Source organism: Archocentrus centrarchus, chromosome 12, assembly GCF_007364275.1.
Source record: "Archocentrus centrarchus isolate MPI-CPG fArcCen1 chromosome 12, fArcCen1, whole genome shotgun sequence".
In the NCBI taxonomy this organism is placed as follows: Eukaryota; Metazoa; Chordata; class Actinopteri; order Cichliformes; family Cichlidae; genus Archocentrus; species Archocentrus centrarchus.
Genome location: NC_044357.1, coordinates 1,405,569 through 1,427,635, shown reverse-complemented (window position 1 = coordinate 1,427,635; position 22,067 = coordinate 1,405,569). Strand labels below are relative to the sequence as shown.

Sequence of the window (22,067 nt, the reverse complement as noted above, 5' to 3'; positions counted from 1 at the left end):
AAATGTACAAAAGTATGAGCACACTTACTTCTAGGCTGGATTATTGTAATTCATTATTATCAGGCTGTCCTAAAAGCTCCCTGAAAAGCCTTCAGCTGATCCAAAATGCTGCAGCTAGAGTACTGACAGGGACTAGAAAGAGAGAGCAGATTTCTCCCATATTGGCTTCTCTTCATTGGCTCTCTGTTAAATCCAGAATTGAATTTAAAATTCTTCTCACATACAGGGTCTTAATCATCATGCCCCATCTTATCTTAAAGACCTCACAGTACCGTATCACCCCAATAAAGCACTTCGCTCTCAGACTGCTACTTGTGGTTCCTAGGATAGTTAAAAGTAGAATGGGAGGCAGAGCCTTCAGCTTTCAGGCCCCTCTTCTGTGGAACCAGCTTCCAGCTTGGATTCAGGAGACAGACACCCTCTCTAATTTTAAGATTAAGCTTAAAACTTTCCCTTTTGATCAAGCTAATAGTTAGGGCTAGATTAGGTGACCTTGAACCATCCCTTAGTTATGCTACTATAGACCTAGACAGCTGGGGGGTTCTCATGATGCACTGAGTATTTCTTTTCATTCACTTCTTTTTACTCTGTTTATACAGCACTCTGCCTTTAATCATCAATTATTATTGATCTCTGGCTCTCTTTCACAGCATGTATTTTGTCCCGTCTCTCTCCCCTCAGCCCCAACTGGTCACAGCAGATGACTGCCCCTCCCTGAGCCTGGTTCTGCTGGAGGTTTTCTCCTGTTAAAATGAATTTTTTCCTTCCCACTGTCGCTAAGTGCTTGCTCATAGGGGGTCATTTTGACTGTTGGGTTTTCTCTGGAATCATTGTAGGGTCTTTACTGTACAATATAAAGCGCCTTGAGGCAACTGTTTATTGTGAATTGGTGGTATATAAATAAAATTGAATTGAATTGAATTCAAATATAGGCCTACTGAAAGTACCAAGAGGAAAAGTGCTCATTATGCAGAATGGGTTTTATAATTTAATAACTATAATTAGTGATGCATTAAGGAGTGCATTCATTATAATTATTTCATACGATGATGGAAAACTTGTGAACCCCGAAAGTCAGAACTACTGTAAATGCTTACCCACAACAAATCACATAAATTCCACCAAAGTGAAATCGGTACAGTTACTGTGCTAAGCTAGGATAGTTAGTGTTTTTCTATAACAAGATTTAGATATTGTGTTATTTATATTGTACACATAAATAACATAGAAAAAAGTCTATTCTTAAGCTGGCGGACTACCAAAATTAGGTTTTCAATCTTCAGATTATGGGGAAAAGCATCCCAAAGTTTCCCAAGAGTAGTTACAGCAGTTTGAGGCCTTCTGTCCTTGTTCCTGTTTTCTATAAAAAGATTGGCAAATGTGGAGTAGTATTTTCATTTTTCACAGTAAACAAGGATATTGATCATATTCAAGTATTGCACAATCGTCTCAGTTGTGTCTAATGTAAATGTAAAATACAAATGTGTATATTCCACCATAATAACTATTATTAAATTTGCCGATCATATTATTAAAAGTCATATCTTATAATATAAAACAAGTATAGTAACACAGTGTTAAATGGAATACTGAGCTATGACATGAACAATGGTGTGGATATTTCAGCCAATCAGATTTATCTCGGAGGGCGGAACTGACTTGTTGATCGGCTGTCGATAACCACTGCGCAGCCGCAGCCCGGGTGACGAAGATGGTGCTCATCAAGGAATAGTGAGTGTGAAATTGTTTTTAAAAAAAATGTTTTTTGGTGCGTTTAGCAGGGTATTCCAATCGGTTTCGCAGTTTATTATTGAGGAGTACGCATGTGTGTTTCATTTAGTGTTGTCGTTCGCTGAATTTTACGCTCTTGTAGTCTGCGAAAAGCCAGCTTTGAGCAGGTTGGATCAGGACGTGGATAACGGGACCCACCGGTCTTTTTAAGGCGTTGCTAGTACAGGCTACTGTTAGCTTCTGAGTTGTAGAAGCAGAAGGGATAATTAGCTTCCTAATGAAAACGAGTTACATAAAAAGGCTGCGTTGCTTACACATAAGCCTTTTGCACATTCACTGGGTTAGTACTCCATTGATGGTTTACTGTATTGCCGACGTGACTGCAGCGAGGCACATAGCAGCATGTTATATCTCTGAAATGCCGTTACGTTAAGCTTTGGTCCCGTGAGTGACAGATTAAGGGTCCTTCTATGTCGGATTTATGCTAGCTGGCTAAGTTAGCTGTAGCTGTTAGCATGACAATTCCCTGAAACCTGAGTTCATCTGTAAAAAGTCCACATTCATCTGCTGGTACAGCTCATTGTTAAAGCAGCCAACAGCTTAACGTTAAGAAGTAGTCGTGCAGGTTTATTGTGTATTTTCCCCGTACCATATGTCAGCTGTAGCCTACAAGCTAGCTTGAAGGTATGGAAGGTCTAACTACTTTGCTGTTAGTTTGTTGGCGCTAGCAGTGCAGAGTTAGCCCTTTAACTAGGCGGCTAATACGAACATAATAATGATGCGTATTAATATTTGCATCATTAATATTATGATGTCATTTGTCATATTTCTGCCCATCAGCCGGATGTATTAGAACGCTTCTGTGAACGTTTTCATTCTTTATTCTTAGTAAACCTTGCTTTCACTGTGTGGCTAACCTGATCGCCACATATAACGTGAGGCTACCTGTTGTTAGGGGTGGGCGATAGCAGAAAATGTGGATTTGATTTTATACCGTACTTTATTATTAGAGAAGACCATTAATACCTCTTTATCGTTTTAATTTTTTTTCTTAAAAGCGGCTAACGTACTATCACGAAGGGAGAAAGAAATGTATTCTGATTACTGAGATGAATCTTTTATTAATGCCATTTTTCTAAATATATTTTTAAAAAATCCCTAACCATGAGCTTGTTATGTTACTGGGTAAGCGCATATTATAAAATTATGAACTGATACTATTGTCCTTCTTGTTGTTAGCAAAATAAATTTAAATATTTTTAGCAATTTAATTTATTAAAAAAAAACAGCTTAACAGCTTTAATGTCTTTCAGCCATTTATGACACTGATCGTTTAGCCCATGCAAACTTGATGTGACACAACAAGTAACTATAAGCCACTGCTCCTGGTAAGTGTCAAGTCAGTAGGCCATTGGTGCAGTGCATCCCTACTTTTTGCTATTTTTAAGCACATGATTTGATTTCTATTAACCAAAGAAGCCATCACAGCACACAACAGCAGCAGAGGTGCAATATATTGTTTTAAGAAAAGTGTTTGATAGTTTGCATATGATTTTATCTAAGTACAGTAAAAACCATTTAATTTATTAGCTGATTGGTTAGTTGAAATTTTTGCTGCTGCTTTTTTAAATCAGATGTCACCTTCAGCCTAGCTGATCAACAGATTAATCAAAATACGCTTTAGTTACAGCTTCCATTTTTGATATCAGTACTTCTGATGTTAGAATTGATATTTTGAATCACAGATGAGTAATATTAATGCTGTAGGGATTATTTACATTTCGGGATCTTACACTCGGCTAGTTTAACCCACTGCTCTGTGTTTGATTGCCCACATTAATCATGAACGCTAAAATAAATCACAACAGGAAAAATGTCACTAAATAAGTTTAACCCAAATGCATGTAGCAGAGTTTTATGTGAGGCATAATTACTTTCTTACTATAGTGTTTCCCATTGATTTGTATTTGTAGTGCTAAATAACACTGTTTATAAGGCAGTTATGCTGAAGTTATTTTAATTGACTTTCTGACAAATGTGCAGTCTTGGGTTAAGCAGCACATGTAGTAGTTCTCCAGCTGATGGTTACACTGGAGAAGCAACCAAAATATATTGATGATGATCAGAAACGGCGACCTAGTCAGTGAGTGGCTAGCAGGATAACAGTAGCTGAGCCTTCAAAGCAGTAGTTAGGGGATTGTCCATGTACAAATTGAATACAGATCTTTCAGATGGGGAAAAAAAATAATAAAAATGCCAAAATAAGTTACCACTTAGGCTTGGGCTGGAAAGATGCCTGTCACACCACTGTAGTGATTGCTGTGTTATTCATACATGTAGATAACAGCCTGGTTAAATTAAGATTTTTTTCTTTCTTTCTTGTGCCTTTCAGAAAATGTTTATGGGGGTCTTCTTGTGGTCAGTAATTTAACACAAAAAAATCAAATACTGTAATACACATTTTTTTAAAAAATGAATGATTAACTGGATATCAGTAGTTCATTTTACAGCTAATCAATTAATTGACTAATTATTTCAGCTCTAGATTAGTTTCAGTCCCGTTCATTGTAGCGAAAGAGAAACTAATAAAGCTACTTATAGTTGAGACTTTTATAAAGGCTGTGTCTGAGCATCACAGTACTTGTACTGCAGGTGTCTGTGATGTCTGGAAGGACTCACAAAGGCCTTACACTGGAGACCTTTAGCTAACCTAGACAACAAGACTACTTGAACTCTGAAAAATCTGTCTGTACCAGATCATTCAAAGAGTTTGGCCTTTGTAACCCAAGAAAGCTGTTTTCAGTGTAGACCTTTTCTAAATTGCAAGCAGCCACCTGCCAGTGTTGTGTGTCTTTCATTGAAAACTGAAACGGAGCATGGAGTGTTTCCATGGCACGAAGGAGTCAATATCTTAACAAAGAATAAGCAACAATCTGAATTATTAACATACCTGGGTGTCACCTGAAGTACTGAAAAAAATTCAAGTGAAATTGAGCATAGGAGTAATAATTGAGAGTTTTGCACATTATATAGATATTCAGAAGTATTCTGTAGCACACAATAGTGTTCATATAGTAGAGGGACCTGAAGAAAAATAGCAAATGGAGTGGTGAATGTATGAGCTGGAAGATACAGGTGTTTAGAATGTTTCACTGCCACAACTAAGTGAATGAAAATGGTGAAAAATACTGCTCATAATTTTAGAAAGCCCAAAGTGAAAATAGCCACTGTGATGTCACTTACTGGTTTGTGGACTAGATTTTTGAAAAACAAAAAAAGTCTGAGTTAGTTGATTATCTAAATAGCTGTTTTATTTTCTTTCACTTCTTTAGCTGTTATCAGTATAGTGGCCATATTCATTAGAAAATATGATACTGTACTCTTAACTCTACTAACAGTAGATGTCATTTTGATAATATATTCTTTACTTCACCCTACATTCTCTTTGCTAGAAACACATTACATACTGGCTTTCGTGTCGTTTACACTGTAGATTTTGACACTAAATTGACTGTCAGACTGCATATTTTCAGCTTATGTAACACCCTTGGCAGGTTTTATCAATCAGTGTGTTTAGGTAAAGAGTAGGGTGCTGAATCTGCCATCTAGGAAAAAATTGAAATGAATCGAAACTCCAAGCAAGATAGAGCTTGTTACTGTCTATTTGGTGATTTCCTACATTTTGTAATTAAGCTGCAATATGTATTTAAAGATTCAGATCTGTTAGCACTTTAAGTGACACACTTAACCCTTTAACACTAAACCTACCAGAATTCCAAATCCCCTAAAACCAGCAGGTTTGTCAAATTTAGTTATAAGATTTGATAAAGTTAAAAAATATATTACAATTCACTAATAAACAGGGTACAACAAATGGCGCAATAGAATATCATGGCGATTTGGGGCATTTAAGGATTTTTGAGGCGGGGCAAAATTCACCATATGACAAATAAACCCATATTAGGAAAAGTCATGAATTATAAGATAATGGGGTTTTAATTTACCGACAGAGAGCTGTGATTTTTAAAATAAGTGCGTTGGCATTTAGTGTTAAAGAAAATGGACATATCCACCGTGGCATTAATTTCTGCTACCTTTCTGAAGTGTCATGTTTTTGGTTTTTGTTTGGGAAACCAGACATGAGCACACATGGATAAGAGGGTACAGCTGGGGACCTCTCAGCTAATGCTGGTGCTAGCTTAAGCCTCAATCACACAGGCCTAGAGACCTGTTGGCAAGTATAGTTGGTGTACATGATTCACCACTGCATTAAAATGGAAGCTAACTTGTGTAATTAAAAATAGCCATAGTTAGTGTTTTTTTTTCCTGTCCATTGTCTGGCTGTGCTGTTCTTTTCTCTCTTCTATTTCCCCTCACCTCCCAGCTGCTGGCAGCAGATGGCCTGGTTCTGCCAAAGTTCTTCCTTCACACTGTCATCAAGTGTTTGCTCATAATTTTATCAGAGATCTATTGCTGGTTCATAACTGGAGTTCAGCTGCAGCCATATACTATATCCAGTGACTCATTGGAACATTTAAAGAAGCAAAATGGCAGGAATGTTGAACCATTTCATCAAACTTTATAGGCAGTGGCAGTTGGCTTTTGTCCACACCCATCCAAAACTGTGTTAAATTTTTAACATTTGATCAGCTTGGTTTAATTTTAATGTCTTTAACCTATTTGTTTCTTTCTTCATTTCTTATCATATCCATCTCACAGCCGTGTAGTGTTGCCAGTCTCTGTGGAAGAGGTGAGTATTATTGCCCACATGTTCTATATGGCCATATAGATGAAGTCACTGTTATTACTTTGTTTTGTTAAAATAGTCATAGTTTTGTATTTGTCCTGCACACAAAATGCTCATCTACTCTGGTGTTAGTCTGAAGCTCCTACTAGAACAAAAAGGCCTTTGTTAGATGGCGCTGCTACTACTGTGACAGGCTGGTAATGGCTGTTGCAAAGAGAAGAGCTGCACTGGGATGTAGGCTTGACCTGCATTCTGGGTGTCATCTTAACAGCAATCATGTTTTTATGCACTTTTTTTGTGTAATCTCAAAAATAGACTGCTGTTTACTTAGTATTTCTTTTAAGCCCAGGCCCTTTGTAATTGTAATTTCCAGTAATATAAAGCATTGGCCCAAGTTTGCCTTAAAACCTTCTTAAAATCCTTTTTCCTTGGCTTTCGACCCCAGCAAGACCTAGTTTTAAAATGTTTTTAAACCCGAAAGAGTTCCCTTTTTTTTTTTGTATGTTTTAATGTACAGCACTTTGTCAGCTGTGTTTGTTTTAAAGTGCTCTTATAAATACGTATGGTATGGTAACAATCTTCTCTTCTAGCAGAGCCAGGTTAATGGCTCTAATTGTTTATCTCAACACAGTGAAGGATTTTCCATATGATGAGCACACTCAGATGTGTTTGAGCATCTCTTCACAATATGGGCAGTAGCATCATGTCAAATAACCATTAATATCAGACTGCAAGTCTTCATTAGGCCTGCATGTCTTAATGAAGGAGCAAAAGCTGAGAAAAGTAAAAAAAAAAAGTATAAAGATGTTATTGATGGATTTGTAAAAGGGTATTTAAAGCCTTTATTTAAGTTTACAGCTCAGTGCTGGATGTAAATGAACATATAGCCCAACACAGCACTTTTTTTTTAATGCATATTAACCCAGACAGTTACTTTCTGTGTTGCCTCTGGTTGCTGTTAGTGGTACTCCAATCTTTGCTCTTGTGTCCTTAGCCTTTCCTGGTGCTTGCAGTTAATCTAAGGATTTTTTTTTTTTTTTTTTTTTTTTTTGCTGTAGTCAAGACTGTATTTCCACTCTGTGTCTTCTCTTTGTGTTCCCATTTCTCACAGTATCAAGTAGGGCAGCTCTACTCTGTGGCTGAGGCCAGCAAAAATGAGACAGGAGGAGGAGAAGGCATTGAAGTGCTGAAGAATGAACCCTATGAGAAGGATGGGGAGAAGGGACAGTACACACATAAAATATACCATCTAAAAAGGCAAGTCTTTAAAATTAACTTTGTTTTTGAAAAAGAAAAGCTGAGGTCCTTTATGAGAGAAAGTCTGACTTAATTTCCAGAGGATACTTTGACTTAAACACACAGGAAGGGGAAGTTTTAATTGCCAGGCTCTGCATATGCAGAATTAAGGAGTGATTGATATTTAAAGCTCCCAGGTGTTGATGAATAACTAACACTTTTATGACAGTACTAGTTGAAACACTTTATCTAACTAATATTTTGAGAACTCTTCTTTGGCCATCTCCACAGCTGTTTATATGCTTCTGGTCACAGAAAAGCACAGTGTTGAATTTGAGGTCATTTGCATGATCAGTTCTGGCTGAAAGTTATTCTCTGTTCCCAGTGTTTCCTCCAGCTTAACAGCTGCCTGCTCTAAACTGTATGTGGAGAGAGGGTGCCAAATCCATACCCCAAACTTACTTCTAACTTAAGTCCTAAAACCCTCAAACAGATGTTTGAGGGGGTGTGAAACAAATGAGTTGGTCAAAAAGTAAAAGTAACTTTTAAATGTTTTTTTTATCACTACAGTAATCTTAAGACTGATTTTCACAAAGATATTGAGACATGCATGAGCAATCTATTCTACACACCTACATTTTTTACAGGCACAAATCTTCTTCTAAGGTAATATCTTCATACACATTGCCTAATACTTCAGTATTCCTCAGTCACCTAATGTAAAATGTCATTATGGACAAAACTGTTTACAGAATCATCTACATTCATCACTGAAGTGATTTGAGCCCTTTAATGTAAACAAAAAGTTTAGTTTCTCAAGTGAATACAGACAGACAGAAAATGTGCATAAAACATCAACCTTCATGTCAGGTTGGATCTTCTTTTGCCCACTCTCCATGTATTGTTTGGTCCTTGTGATATTACAGAAAATGGGTTTGGGTGAGAGATCTAATCACCCACAGCACCACTCATGCAGTTGATAAAATATTTTAAATAATAAGCCTCAGTCTTTAACCTGGAATGATAAAATAGTTATTAGTTTTTAAGAGCACAGTCTGCTACCTGATGGGATGTTTTATTACCTTTGAAAGACAAGACTTGTAAAGTCAATTTGATTGCCTAATTTTTTTTTTTTTTTTGCTTTTGTTTCACTACAGTAAAGTCCCAGGTTATGTGAAGATGATTGCGCCAGAAGGAGCTTTAGTTTTTCATGAAAAGGCTTGGAACGCTTACCCATACTGTCGCACTAGTGAGTACATGCAGAAAAAGTCCGTTCATGCTTAGTGTTGTTTCATTAGTGTATTTGTGTTAATTGAATAGCATTAAAGATGAAGTTATGGGGTGCAGTCATAGCCTAAATACACTGTTTCCCATACACATATTTGGTGAGTAACTTTAGCCTTTATTTTTCTTTAAATTATTTAATCTGTCTCTGAGGAAATATGAAATTGAATTACTAGTAGATGGTCCTCATCCCTCTTATTTTGAAAGTTAATTTTCAGCTAACCAGTTACCCACAGTCCTTCCTATCTAATATTTCCCTACCAGCTGGCTTACCAACCACATTGCAATTGTGGCAGTCCTCTCAGTGATGTAGCTTTTTTCACAGCAAGGGTGTCCACCATCCTGGACTGCAGCTGACAGCAGTAGTTTTTCTTCTGCTTTAGAGATCCACTGCAAGTGGGTGAATCGTTCTAACCAGAACGTGCAGCAGGTGGAGAGCTGGTTCATGCACTGATATGACAAACTCATCAAAGCTGCAGAAAAGGGACTACCAGCTGCAGTCCAAGACAGTGCAATTGGAGCAATCCATAGGAAAATAAATAAATAAACTGGAAAATAAACTGTTTGCATGGAAATTTATAAATGTTATTTACTGGTTCATTTACTAAAGTTTCAGAATCTGCTTTCATGGTGCACATGCACACTTTGCCACTGCAGACCTAATTGTGTGGGAAACACAGACATAGGCATTTTATAGATGCACTTATTTGTGCATCTATATTTGTAAGTAATACTGAAAGTGTTTTTTGTGTTAATTATTTGGTACTAATGCTCTTTTTTTTTTTTTTCTCCTCCCTCTCTTCCTTTTTCCTCTACAGTTGTGACGGTGAGTTATTTGTTAACTCTTTGGGGAATTGTTTGATATAAGGCCTGATCACACCAGAAAGTCCATCTATCATTAGCTGTTCCGTGTCCTTTAGGATTCTGGGGGTCAAATGTCAATCCCAGCTGACACTGAGCAAGGGGCATAGTACACCAGATAGTCACTGACAGCGCTAACACCAATTTAGATAATCACAGCTGACTTTTGCACCAACAAAGAGTTCCAGAAAGTTTAATTTGATTTAACATTTTCAACTGGTTGCTTCAACTCCATTAAAATAAATCACAATGTACAATTCTGATTAACCTTTTTTCTTCATTTTAGAATGCCAGTTTGACTTAGTGGGTAAATGTTATACACAGATATTACTGTACATATACAACAGACTCTAATCAGTGTGTGCTATATCTATTTGATCCACTCTGTTCTTTGTTTCTCTGTCCTTTGATGACGTTTGAAGTTCAGAGCCCAGTATTGCTGAAGATTACCTGCAAGCTAACTGCTGTTACTAAACAGTAAAAATAGACCAGAGCTGAGTGGCATAGCATCACCAGTGTTGCTTTAGTCTGATTGGTTAATTGGATTTAACTGCAGGGTTTATGTCTTCTCACAACCTTCCATTCATGGTGTTGCCTGTTCCAGCTGAGATCAGCTGCACCTGTCAGTGTAGGGGTGCTCCCTGACTTCTGCGTAATAGCTTGTCATTGGTTCACTTCAACGTGCGAAGTCTGTTATTTGTCTCCTGCTTTTCAGAATGAGTACATGAAGGACGACTTCATGATAAAGATCGAGACCTGGCACAAACCTGACATGGGAACAGTAGAAAATGTAAGTGAAGAGGCCTGTTAGTGTTAAAGGCACATCCCAGCAATGTATAGAAATTCTATCAAATGGAAGGGGAAAAGAAGAAATGTAGCAGTAGAAGCTCTTTGCTCCTAATACTGAGGAATCCTGGATGAAGGAAGGTTTTAATTAGACACCAGAGAAATGTAAATGATTTTTATGTCCCCATGTTATAATACAGACTTTAAACAAAACACATTTTATCTTGATGCATCCTTCTATCTATCATGCATGTGTGTGATTGCGTGATAGAAAGCTCCAAGTTAGAGTCCACCTGGCAGTTCTGAATTTGCATGTGATTTGATTTATACTCAACAGATTTGAATAAAAAACAAATGCCTCTTGCTGTCCCTGTTCTGAGCTGCGGTGAGCCCACTTCTGTGTTCTCTTTGTGCCAGGTCCATGAATTAGATGAGCAGACGTGGAGGACTGTCGAGGTGGTGCCCATAGATATTGCAAACAAAGAAGAAGTGGCCCCTGGGGTGAGTTTTAATACAGGTGGTGTTTAAGACCTCCTGTAAGCCACAAGCTTAAGATGTAAACAATACTTAATAGGCCTGAATACGAGAGAGTATTTTTGTTGGAAAATATTTCTAAAAAGTAGGGCTCATCTTGTGTTTGTGAATGAGCTGATAGGTGGCTGTAGCTCAGGAGGTAGAGTAGGTCATCTTCCAGTTGGAAATTCAGCGATTTGATCCGTGGCTACTGCCGTCTGCATCTTGAAGTATCCCTGGGGAAGATATTGAACCCCAAGTTTCCTCCAATGCATCCATTGTGCACCTTCAAGAAACCAACAGTGATACACTATCAAAGTTTGAGTGCTGATGGCTTTCAAAGTTTGCTTTAAAGGGATCAACCACAGCAGAGTTCACCTTTCTCAAGGCCCATCATTCCACTGCAAAAAAAAAAAAAAAAAAGTTCTTTACCCGCGATGACATCTGTGTTGGTTTCTTTTCACCTAGCTAGATCACCATGGTAACTTATGCAGAACACATAAACTAAGCTGTAGAGCTTAACACCACCGATTGAAGCCCAGCTGTGAAGTACAGCAGCACAAAGTGTCCATCACGCTGGAATTTGCTGGATGGTGATGCAGAAGAAGTGTGCATTTTTAATGTTTGGTCCTAATCTACTTCAGAGTTTAGTGTTTAGTTTTTGCTTGTTTGCACTGATGGAATTGCAGCTTCTAGAACATCAATTAGAAAATCGATAAGTTTCATCTGATGATCACAAGTGCACAGAGCTTTTCAGAAGCACTCACAACTCTTAATAAGTAGTCCCTACTGGACTAGACTGCAACACTACAAACATGAAGCTCTACGGTCAGTCAGTATGCTGTTGACTTACAGCAGAGAATGATGGGATATGAGCACAATAAGGCCTGCAAACTAGAATCGACCTTATTTCAGTTGACTTTGTCAAGAGTTAAGCTTTAGCTTAACTATAGGAGATGACTGATATCTAGTTGACTCTCCATTTTTCATCATCTGGCTTCACAGCAGTTTGTTGCAACCAGATAAGCAGTACTGGAGAAGCCTTTTGTCAGTTGTGTGAAGGAGAAAATACTGGGATTTGTTAACGTGCTACAGATTTTCATTTAGTGGAGTAACTAAACAATTATCTTCTGTAACTGTGAGCCTTACAGTGGTTAGTAGGAAAGTACTTGGTTGTACTTTCATGTAATACTGGTTTTTAATCACAAAATGGTCCAGTGAGTCAGTCTAACCTTTATTTAACTAAGAAAAAGAGCATATTCTTACTTACAGTGGTGACACAGCAAACCGCAAAACCTGTTGAGGAAATAGTTGGTGCTGCCTGGGGTCTGCTGAGGCCGACTACTCACCTCGGACACAAGCTGTTTTACACTTTAACACTTCGATAGCCGATTGTGTTATCCACCTTCCAGGTGAATAATGTGTCAGGGGTTTTAGTATAAATTAGCACTGGGTAATTACAAAAGGTACCTTTAATGGGTAATTAATGAGTAGTTGGCTTGGCAAATACCGTAATCACATGATCCTTGTGAATATTTGTCACCCCACTTGCTGTCTCCCCAAATGTCTTTTCTGCATCACTATATTCTGTTTGAACATTAAAGGTAAGAAATAAATGCCACTGTTATTCAGATGGTGGTCTCCCTTGGCTTCAAAGCACATGTAAGACTGGAATAACCAATGCCACCAGCTAATTTTTATCGACTGTATTAAAGCAGTAAATGACACTGTAATCCAGCACAGAACCTTTTCAGAAACAACTGTGAATGTAGTAAAATTCCTGTTACTACATCCCAGCAGATGGCCTATTATTTTCTTTCTGCATTATCTATTCATTTATCTTTTAATTGACTTAATCTGCATCAAAGACACTTTTCAAATCACAAAATGAAAACTGAGCTGTTATGCATTTATATAGGCTAAAAGGAAAGTGCTATTCTGGATTATCAATGCTTTGTCACCATTTGAGTTGTAGGGAATGCTCTTGTGTTATTAAGTGAAACATAAATCTTTAGAAACTGCACATTAGTGCATGTAAAATGTGTATAGTATATAGTGTATAGTGTGAATTACTTATTTTTGTTCTTATTTATATGTGTGTGTATATATGTGTGTGTTATATATATGGTTGCAGGTACAAAATACATTTCACTGTGCATTGTACTGTGTATAACTATGCATGTGACAAACACCATCTTATCTTATCTTATCTAGTCCATTGGGTTAGTCGGTTAGCACATAAATAATCATACTTGTGGTTTAAAATCTAAAAGGAGGCAATAAGCCATTGTCATTCAGGTGGGTCTCAATTGTCCCAGTGTTTCTTATTCTGGCTCCTGTACAGTAATGACATAAGTGGATCAGTGTTCAGGTCAAGGCTTAATCTGAATGTCCATCTGCTCCAGCTATTTACCACACTTTCCCAACAAAGCTGATGGATTAAAACAGCACAGTGAACCTTGAGCTCAGGATTTGGGGCATGTAACAGAGATACATTCTTGCTCTTCTTCAGTGTTGAAGGCCATTCTGAGCTCTGCTGGAAGGATGGGTTGGCTTCAGTGTGACTGAGACAGCAGGATTTGGGGCATTTAACAGAGAGACAGTCTTGCTCTTCTTCAGTGTTGAAATATCGGCCTATATTGGTTATTTCACTTATATAGTTTTATCTGCATTTATGATAACCAAGAAATGAAAATTAAAACCGTAAAGAAGCAACGGGAACAGCATCTTTTAATCATGTCACAATTGTTGATATTGCATAGTTTGTCCACCAGAGGGCACTCTGCAACTTCCTTGTTTACAACTTGGAACAAGACAAGCACAACAACCAGCTGATCCAAGCAGAGTCGGCACAGAGTAAACTAGTAATCCACAACTTGTTGTGACAGTACAGTGAGATTAATTTAAATCAGCAGTGTCACATTAGTTTAGTAAGGACTCATACATAATTACACATACAAATGGTCTATTTATGTTCCATGTGTGTGAAAGAAAAAAAAATATATATATAATATAAAATATCCATCCTGTAATGGTCACCTGCAGACTTCAAAGTACCATGCTGGGATCAGGAATCAACACTAAAGATTACAAACTTGTGTGAGGGAAGTCACTGACTGACATTTTTGCCTTCTTTCAGCAGACGGGATTGTTTTCTGCAGCATTTTAATGTTTCTTTTGTCTTTGGCTCTCCTTCAGGACTATAAGCCAGAAGAAGATCCTGCTCTTTTCCACTCACCCAAGACAGGCAGAGGACCTCTAGGCCCTGAATGGAAGGTACCAGATATGGATGCACGTCCTGCTCATGTTTGTCCTTTACCTTCGTATTCCTGTGTTTATTTATCAGTGCTTTTCTCTGTGTGTTATTTGTAGAATGAGCTGAAGGGAGATTGTCCTTACATGTGTGCATACAAACTGGTCACTGTCAAGTTCAAATGGTGGGGTCTGCAGACCAAAGTGGAAAATTTCATCCATAGGGTAATGTATACGCTTTTCTCATCAAAGACCACTGATGTGCATTTCTTTTTTTTATTATATATACACACACACACACACACACACACACACACACACACACACACACACACACACACACACACAAAACTCCAGCCCTCGAGGCCTGGTGTTGAATACCCCTGGTCTATGCTATGTCTTTTAGTGCCAGTGATGTGTTATTACTGTTTTGCACAACAGAGGGAGACCTACATTGGAGGAGGGTTTTCTTGATTAAAATCCCTGCCCCAGAATCGTGTGTAATTATTTCAATAAAAAACCGTGCAGGAAACAAGACTCTGCTACCTAAGTCCTCCTGGCTGTTGGTCACTAAAGGAGCTGTGTTTTGCAGAATCCATCTTGTTTTCAGGCACTGTAAACACTTTTAGTCTTACTTCATTTAAATTTCTGTTCTTTTTCGACAGCAAGAAAAGCGTATTTTCACCAACTTCCACCGCCAGCTGTTCTGCTGGATTGACAAATGGGTGGGTTTGACCATGGAGGACATCAGGCGGATGGAAGAGGAGACTCAAAAAGAGCTTGAGGAGGTAATTAACTCGAACAGAATACAACCTGGAATAACTGCCCTCGTCTCAGTGTAATTAATAAAGTTTAAAAATGCATACATTTATCTTCATCTGTGGAAATTTTACAGATCTGTGATAATGGTTTAAAATATTTTTTTGGCCGGACTGTTGGGAGAGGACGCAGCATGATTCATGTTCACGATTTAACCCTTTGCTCCTGAATTTCACATTAGATGCGTCAGAAAGGAGATGTGCGAGGCACCTGTGCCACAGATGAGTAGAAGCCCGTCGCTGTAGGTCTGACACTAGAGGCAGGCTGAGTAAGTTTCACCAAGAGTGACATGGTCACGCTGCATGGATCAGTCTCCACTCCATTTCTTCACCGTCCGCTCACTGTTTCGACTTCTCTCTCCTTTTCTTGGAACAGTCTGTTGTTCTCTCGTCTTTTGACACTTGTCAGCTTTTTCAGCCCTGTGTCGCCTTTTCATTCTAACCTTCCTCCGCTTTTATCTCATGGAGCCTGTTCTTCAACTGTGTTTTAACTAAACCAGTGCTTACGCCATTTTTTTTTTTTTTCCCCCATTCGTGACTATCATCTCAACATTTTAAGTGTTCAAAATCTAAACAAAGGGGGGGGGGGGGGGTAAACAAATAATTTAACATCATTTTATTAATAGCAAAAGTTATGATAAAATGTGCAATATTACTGATAGTAAAACAGAAACGGTCAAGTATAACAACAAAGGCGCTTATAGACTGATTTTAAGTGTTATTTAGTAGGATCACGATCTCACTCCATTTATTTGGTCGCCGCCTCTGCTTTCTCACCAGCTCAAGTGAACTGACCGATACATTTTAACCATTATATGTGAAAATACCTTTAATGGTTTGGCTAAGAAGAACAGGATCATGAGCAGTTTAATTTTTTTCCCCTCCTGCCTGCTGCCTGATGTTTGTCATTTTCAGTCACAGTTTAACATTTTCTTTCAGCTTCTGCAACTTCATCTCAAACACTTTCATTTTTCCTCCATGTTTTGTGTTTGTGAGCCTTGTCATGATTTTCCCTTTTGATTTTTGGAAGTGAACAGCATGCACATAGTTCCTTACTCCACCATACATCAGTTCTCTGCCTCTTTCTGGTCCAGCTTGTGCATGTTGAGCTCAAAAATATGAACAAAAATGGGACAAAATGTCAGTAAATGAATGTTAATAACAGATTTTCTTGGTCTGTTTCTGCATCTGATTCTCTTTAAAGACATAAAATAGTATCTGTGGTGTTATTTTTTTTTGGGGGGGGGGTAAGTGATTCTGCAGGTTAAGTGTCTGTTGACTTTATCACAGCTTTTAATACACAAACTGACTTCTCCCTTTTCTCCGTCCCTCAGCTGCGTAAAACAGGTCCGATTCGAGGCACCAGTGCTGCTCATGAGCAATGAGGCAAATCAACCAAACCCTGTCACGATGATGTCATCAGAGACATATCCACCACGCTGAGGAAATGGCCCTGATTGTCGCTTCTTCGCTTCCTGTCTCACATGATTCATTGGGGGGTTTGACATGATTGGTTAACAGTACTGTACAGATCCTACCCCCCCCAGTCACAAGCCTCCTGTTCACTCAGAGAAGGAAAAACAAAAAAAAGACAAGAAAAAAAAAAGTTTTGCATTCATACAAAAATGAAAAAAAAACTCTTTGCACAGATCGTAAATTGCCTGATATGTAATTGTTAGTTGATTATTCCAATGGGCTTTGTTTTTATCCAGGTGTGTAAATGGTGACTCACAAAGTCAAGCCTTTTAAATTCATTAGAATGTTGTTTTTAGCTACACGTTCCCACACAAATTTGTATGAGATGATTGAAGCAGGTATCGGACCATTGATTTCCCCACTTTCCCCTTGTATTATAACTGTCTGTCTCTATTTTAAACCTCGTCTCTCCCCTCAGTATTGTCAATATTCTTGTCCTGGTAAAAGTTTTTCTCGATCCTCTCTACCCTCGTCTCACGGGCCCTTTATGTCTGGCATTTTCTTTTCTTTCTTTAGTTTGAATTTTAAGGTAGATCATGCCTATTTTTATGGTTTAAAAGCAAAAATAATGCTCATGCATGATGGGTAATTTAACGTTGCCCACCCCTCTCTTTGACACAAGTGCATGTGGACAACAGCAACTCCTCACTTTTAAACTGTCGCTGCATGTCTACAGCTGCTGCAGTGCGGCTTTGCCCAAGTGGCTCCTGTGTGTTGTTTAGAGGGCAGGTTGGTGCCCTCTAGGAGAGTCTGTACTTTACACCTGTGTGTTAGCGTACGCATCTGTATGCTTGTTTGTGTTTCTAACTGCCTTCACTCTTAAGACTGTCACTCTGGGGACTAAGATGGTTAATGTTCAGCGTAAGATCAAGGCTTCTGAGTGCTCTCACACCACCAGCAGCCTCCTGAACTTCGCCTCATGCTATCGCTGCATGGCCTTTCTCCTTGGCTAGGGCTTTAATTGGAGGGCTTCCAAACCTCCACAAAAGCTTTTTTATTTTATTTTTTTTTTTATAAACTTAAATGAGGATGAGAGTCTGTGCGCTGCTGCGTGCATGAAGGTAGTTTTTTTTTTTTTTTTTTTTTTTTAATATCCTCAAACTACTTTTTCCACTCTCTACTGACAGAACAAATGGGTCCAGGCAGATCTGCTGTTTGTTACAGTTATGGATTAGCTTAGTTTTGTTTTGTTTTTTCTCAACAATGTATAATTTTTTTTTTGTCTAAAGCTTTTCACCTACCTTAACTACAAGAAAGTAGTGTAGTATGAGACTGTAAATTTGACTCTTGCAGTGATCTAGTCAGAGCCTCGGTTTGGAAACAGGTCGCTCACTTTCCTCAGTCACTATTTTTAAAATTTTTTTTTTTTTCCGGCTGTATTGACTTCAGGTTATAGCCGTTTATCACAGCAAGAGTTCTTTTCATACTGAAGTTAACACAGATCAGGTCGGGCTCAATGTAAAATATTTAGGATGTTTTTTATGATCATGACGTAGTTTGGTTAAGGCTTTCGATCAGATGTGTGTGTCTCCAAAATTCGTAGGTTATGTTAGAACCTATGTGTGTGGTTTCTGTTGAACAGGTAAAAGAGAGCCTTATAAGTGTACTTTATAAAAGGCCCGACTTTACATATAAAACACTCATCAGCATCGCCAGGTTTATCATTTAATACTGTACTGCTAAAAGTAACTTTAAGGAAGTTGTAACGTTGGTGGAGCACATGACGGCTCTGTTGACAGCGTGCTGCTAAAGCAGAGCAAACTGTCCATGTGTTGATTTAACTGTACCTCATCCATGCTTATGAATGTACAGCTACACGGATAAAGGGATAGATGTTGCAGGATGTTCCTAACTCCAGGGACGCTGGCATGTTTCACACCTGTACAAGCATGACATGGACCCATTATATCACCAGGACGAGGACAAATAGGTTTAACAAAACAGCTAATTTGCATGCTCTTTTTTTTTTTTCTTTCTTTTGTTTAGAATTTTTTTTCTCTCAGTTTGATCTCTCGATGCTGTTGAGAAGCTCTTGAATTGCATCACACAAAGTTTTCTTTATAGGGCAGGCCTCTCCCCAAAATCCAGCTGCATTCAGCTTGACCTCAGAATTGTATGACGAGGAGTGAAAAGCCTGAGCGAGTTTGATGACGGGAGTCGTCCTGCAGACTTGGAACAGCCTGTGTGATGTACAGTTTTGTAGCATTAGCAGTGATGCCAGCCAGGGTATGACTGTGAGGGGAGGGATAGAAGCTTAGGGAACAGACGGAGTCCAAAATAATGTTTTTCTTTATTATAATCATGAAAAAGCATCTGTGAAATCTACTGGGGGGTTTTTGTTGGGTTTTTTTTTTTCTTCTATGTTTTCTTTTTGTTTTTTTGAAAGACAAAGATTCACAGTGTATTCAGTCTTCTCTTTTCTGATAAGGCAAAATTCAGGGGAATTAGTAGTGAATGTAATAAAATTAGTTCTTTTTTTCCACAGCTTGCAAGCTGTGACTGAAGGTCTAGACAATGGAACATAACAGAATATCTAATAAATTTGAAAAAATAAGAGCAGCAGCATTCTGTTTACGGATTTATTTGTGTGGTTACTTGTTTATTTTTTACTATGCTTTTAAGCACACCATACAGTGGCATTATTAAGTAGGTTTTTGCATGTCCAATCATTTCAGTTTGCCAATCAAGACTGTAGCCTATCTATAAAAAAATGGACATTGTCGACCTGAAAAAGTTGAGCCAGTGCAGGAGTGTCTTAAACCTACATTCTTTCCAGTGGCCTGCAGAGGGAAACTACTGTGGTTACAAAAAGGTTTCTATACAGCTGGACTTCCTTCAGGAAACTGCATTTCTGCTCTCTTACTTTGTGACCTCAGTAAACAGCTTCCTCATTAGTTTGTGACCTCAGTTGCTGAAGTCTTATTGAATATGTTTATTTTATAAATTATGGTTCCCATTAGTCAAAAAGGATGATAAAGCAGAGTATGCTTAAGGGCAGGGCTACCTTGTCATTTTCATCATTGACACTGCAGTTGCTGCCCTGAGATCCACCTCTCCATCATGTTTGGTTTCAACAGTCTATGATCAAGACATATTTTATGAATAGTTAAACAAGATTTACTGGCACAATAATGGCTCAAGTGGTTCAGATACTTTTCAAATACTTTTTTTTATTATTTCACATAGACTGATATGTTATACAACATGAAAAGGGCGAATACTTTCTCAATTCAATGATGAATTCTCATATTAAACATGGCCATAGTGTCAAATAATGTTTGTCCCCGTGTGCCAAAAATGGTTTTCTAGTTTATCAAAATAAGCTTTTGAGAGAAACTTGGCAGAAAAAGAAATTTGTGTTCAATTTCAATGTAGAGAGATAATAAGATGAGATTCTGCAACCAGTGGTGACCGGCATGAAGAGGAGGTGTCAGGCTGTTGTGGCTGTGTATGCTACTGAGGCCCCTGTTTGGTAAATGAATAATTGTTAAATTCCCAGTATGTCTTTTTTTTTCTTCAGACTTCAATCATCCAATCGAAACAAAGAGTCAATAGCAGAATAAGCTGTTTGGCATTGGCAGAGAAGATTTGGCAAGTTTTTCATGGCCACAACCCACAAATGCATTTTCCTTACAAATGACAAATTGACAAGATACATTGTTAGAACAAAGAAATAATCAAATACAAATGTCCTTATTTTTGTGCTGCTACTTTTTTTTAAAGCTACTTTTGGCTGTTTTCTTACAAGCAGTTTCCATGGTAGGTAGCTCCACATCCTTCATTTGACAGCTTCCCGACACATGTAACTATCTACCATGATCTAAAATTGATCACTTTTTAACAGTACTGGAATTTTAATTTCTTTTAACATGTCAAACTATTTCTAAAGACAAACTTAATTAACTGATCAAAAATCATAAAAATGTATTTTTAGTAGACAATAGCAGTTTACATATTCTTGCCAAAATTTAAATACATTTCTATCATCTCACTGATACAGTTGCCAAATTGAATACAATAGAAATATGCAGCTAAAAAAATTTAAAGGAACACTTTTCAATCAGAGTACCGCATCAAGTCAACTTCTGGGATATTGATCTGGTCAGTTAAGTAGCTGAGGGGGTTGTTAGTCAGTTTCAGCTGCTTTGATCTTAATGAAATTATCCACAGGTGCACTAGAGGGGCAACAATGAGACAACCCCCAAAACAGGAATGGCTTTACAGGTGAAGGCCACCCACATTTTTCCCTTCTCATCTTTTCTGTTTTTTCACTAGTTTTGCATTTGGCTAGGGTCAGTGTCACTACTGGTAGCACAAGACAATACCTGGACCATATACATGGTGCACAGGTAGTCCAACTCCTCCGGGATGGCACATAAATACATGCCATTACTAGAAGGTTTGCTGTGTCTCCTAGCACAGTTTAGAGAGCATGGAGGAGATTCCAGGAGACAGGCAGTTACTTTAGGAGAGCTCGACCGGGCCGTAGAAGGTCGTTAACCCATGAGCAGGACCGGTATCTGCTCTTTTCAATTCAATTTTATTTATGTAGCACCAAATCACAACAGTTGCCTCAAAGACCCTACAATAATTACAGAGAAAACGCTCAAAAAACAACCCCCTATGAACAAGTACGTGGTGCCAGTGAGAAGGGAAAAACTCCCTTTCAACAGGAAGAAACTTCCGGCAGAACCCTGAACCTGGTTCTGCCGGAAGTTTCTAGGGGCATCTGCTGTGACCGGTTGGGGCTGAGGGGAGAGACACAGGACAGAAGACATGTTGTGGAAGAGAGCCAGAGATTCATGATAACTAATGATTAAATGTGGAGTGATGTATAAACAGTAAAAAGAGGTGAATGAAAAGAGATACTCAGTGCAGCCCAGGTCTATTGCAGCATAGCTAAGGGAATGCCAGAACTGGCAGGTCCACTGGTGTCCTGTGCTTTTCACAGATGAGAGCAGGTTCACCCTGAGAATGTGACAGACACGAAAGGGTCTGGAGAAGCCGCGGAGAACATTATGCTGCCTGTAACATCGCTCACTGTGACCAGTTTGGTGGTGGGTCAGTGATGGTCATGGAGGGACAGGCCTCTGCAGGCAAGGCGACGAAACCCTGACTGCCATTAGGTGTTGGGATGAAATCTATGGACCCACTCTATGCCGGTGCAGTGGGTCCTGGGTTCCTCCTGGTGCATGACGATGTCTGGCCTCAAGTACAGAGAGTATGCAGGCAGTTGCTGGAGGATGAAGGAATTTATACTATTGACTGGCCCCCACTCTCACCTGACCTAAATCCAATAGAACACGTCTGAGACATTATGTTTTGGTCCATCAAACTCCATCAGGTTGCACCTCAGACTGTCC

The 22,067-nt window shown here is 38.6% G+C and overlaps 1 protein-coding gene across 2 annotated transcripts; it reads left to right on the top strand.

The window, feature by feature from the left end:
• Positions 1 to 1,680: 1,680 nt before the first annotated feature.
• On the top strand, positions 1,681 to 19,266 carry pitpnb (phosphatidylinositol transfer protein, beta). Of its 2 annotated transcripts, XM_030742534.1 has the most exons (12): positions 1,681 to 1,731; positions 6,451 to 6,481; positions 7,590 to 7,735; positions 8,872 to 8,963; positions 9,817 to 9,824; positions 10,575 to 10,649; positions 11,063 to 11,146; positions 14,357 to 14,434; positions 14,531 to 14,635; positions 15,076 to 15,198; positions 15,411 to 15,497; positions 16,563 to 19,266. In XM_030742534.1, the coding sequence occupies exons 1-11, from the start codon at positions 1,712 to 1,714 to the stop codon at positions 15,456 to 15,458; spliced, it is 810 nt and encodes a 269-aa protein (XP_030598394.1). In that variant the 5' UTR covers positions 1,681 to 1,711; the 3' UTR covers positions 15,459 to 15,497; positions 16,563 to 19,266. The 2 variants fall into 2 exon arrangements, with proteins under 2 accessions (XP_030598394.1, XP_030598393.1); XM_030742533.1 differs by lacking the exon at positions 15,411 to 15,497.
• Positions 19,267 to 22,067: the final 2,801 nt, after the last annotated feature.

Bases quoted from the DNA above. Each gene is read 5' to 3' on its own strand.
- pitpnb (XM_030742533.1), top strand. From the start codon at position 1,712: ATGGTGCTCATCAAGGAATA. The intron at 1,732-6,450 runs GTGAGTGTGAAA...TCCATCTCACAG, and splicing joins ATGGTGCTCATCAAGGAATA to CCGTGTAGTGTTGCCAGTCT. The intron at 14,636-15,075 runs GTAATGTATACG...CTTTTTCGACAG, and splicing joins TGGAAAATTTCATCCATAGG to CAAGAAAAGCGTATTTTCAC.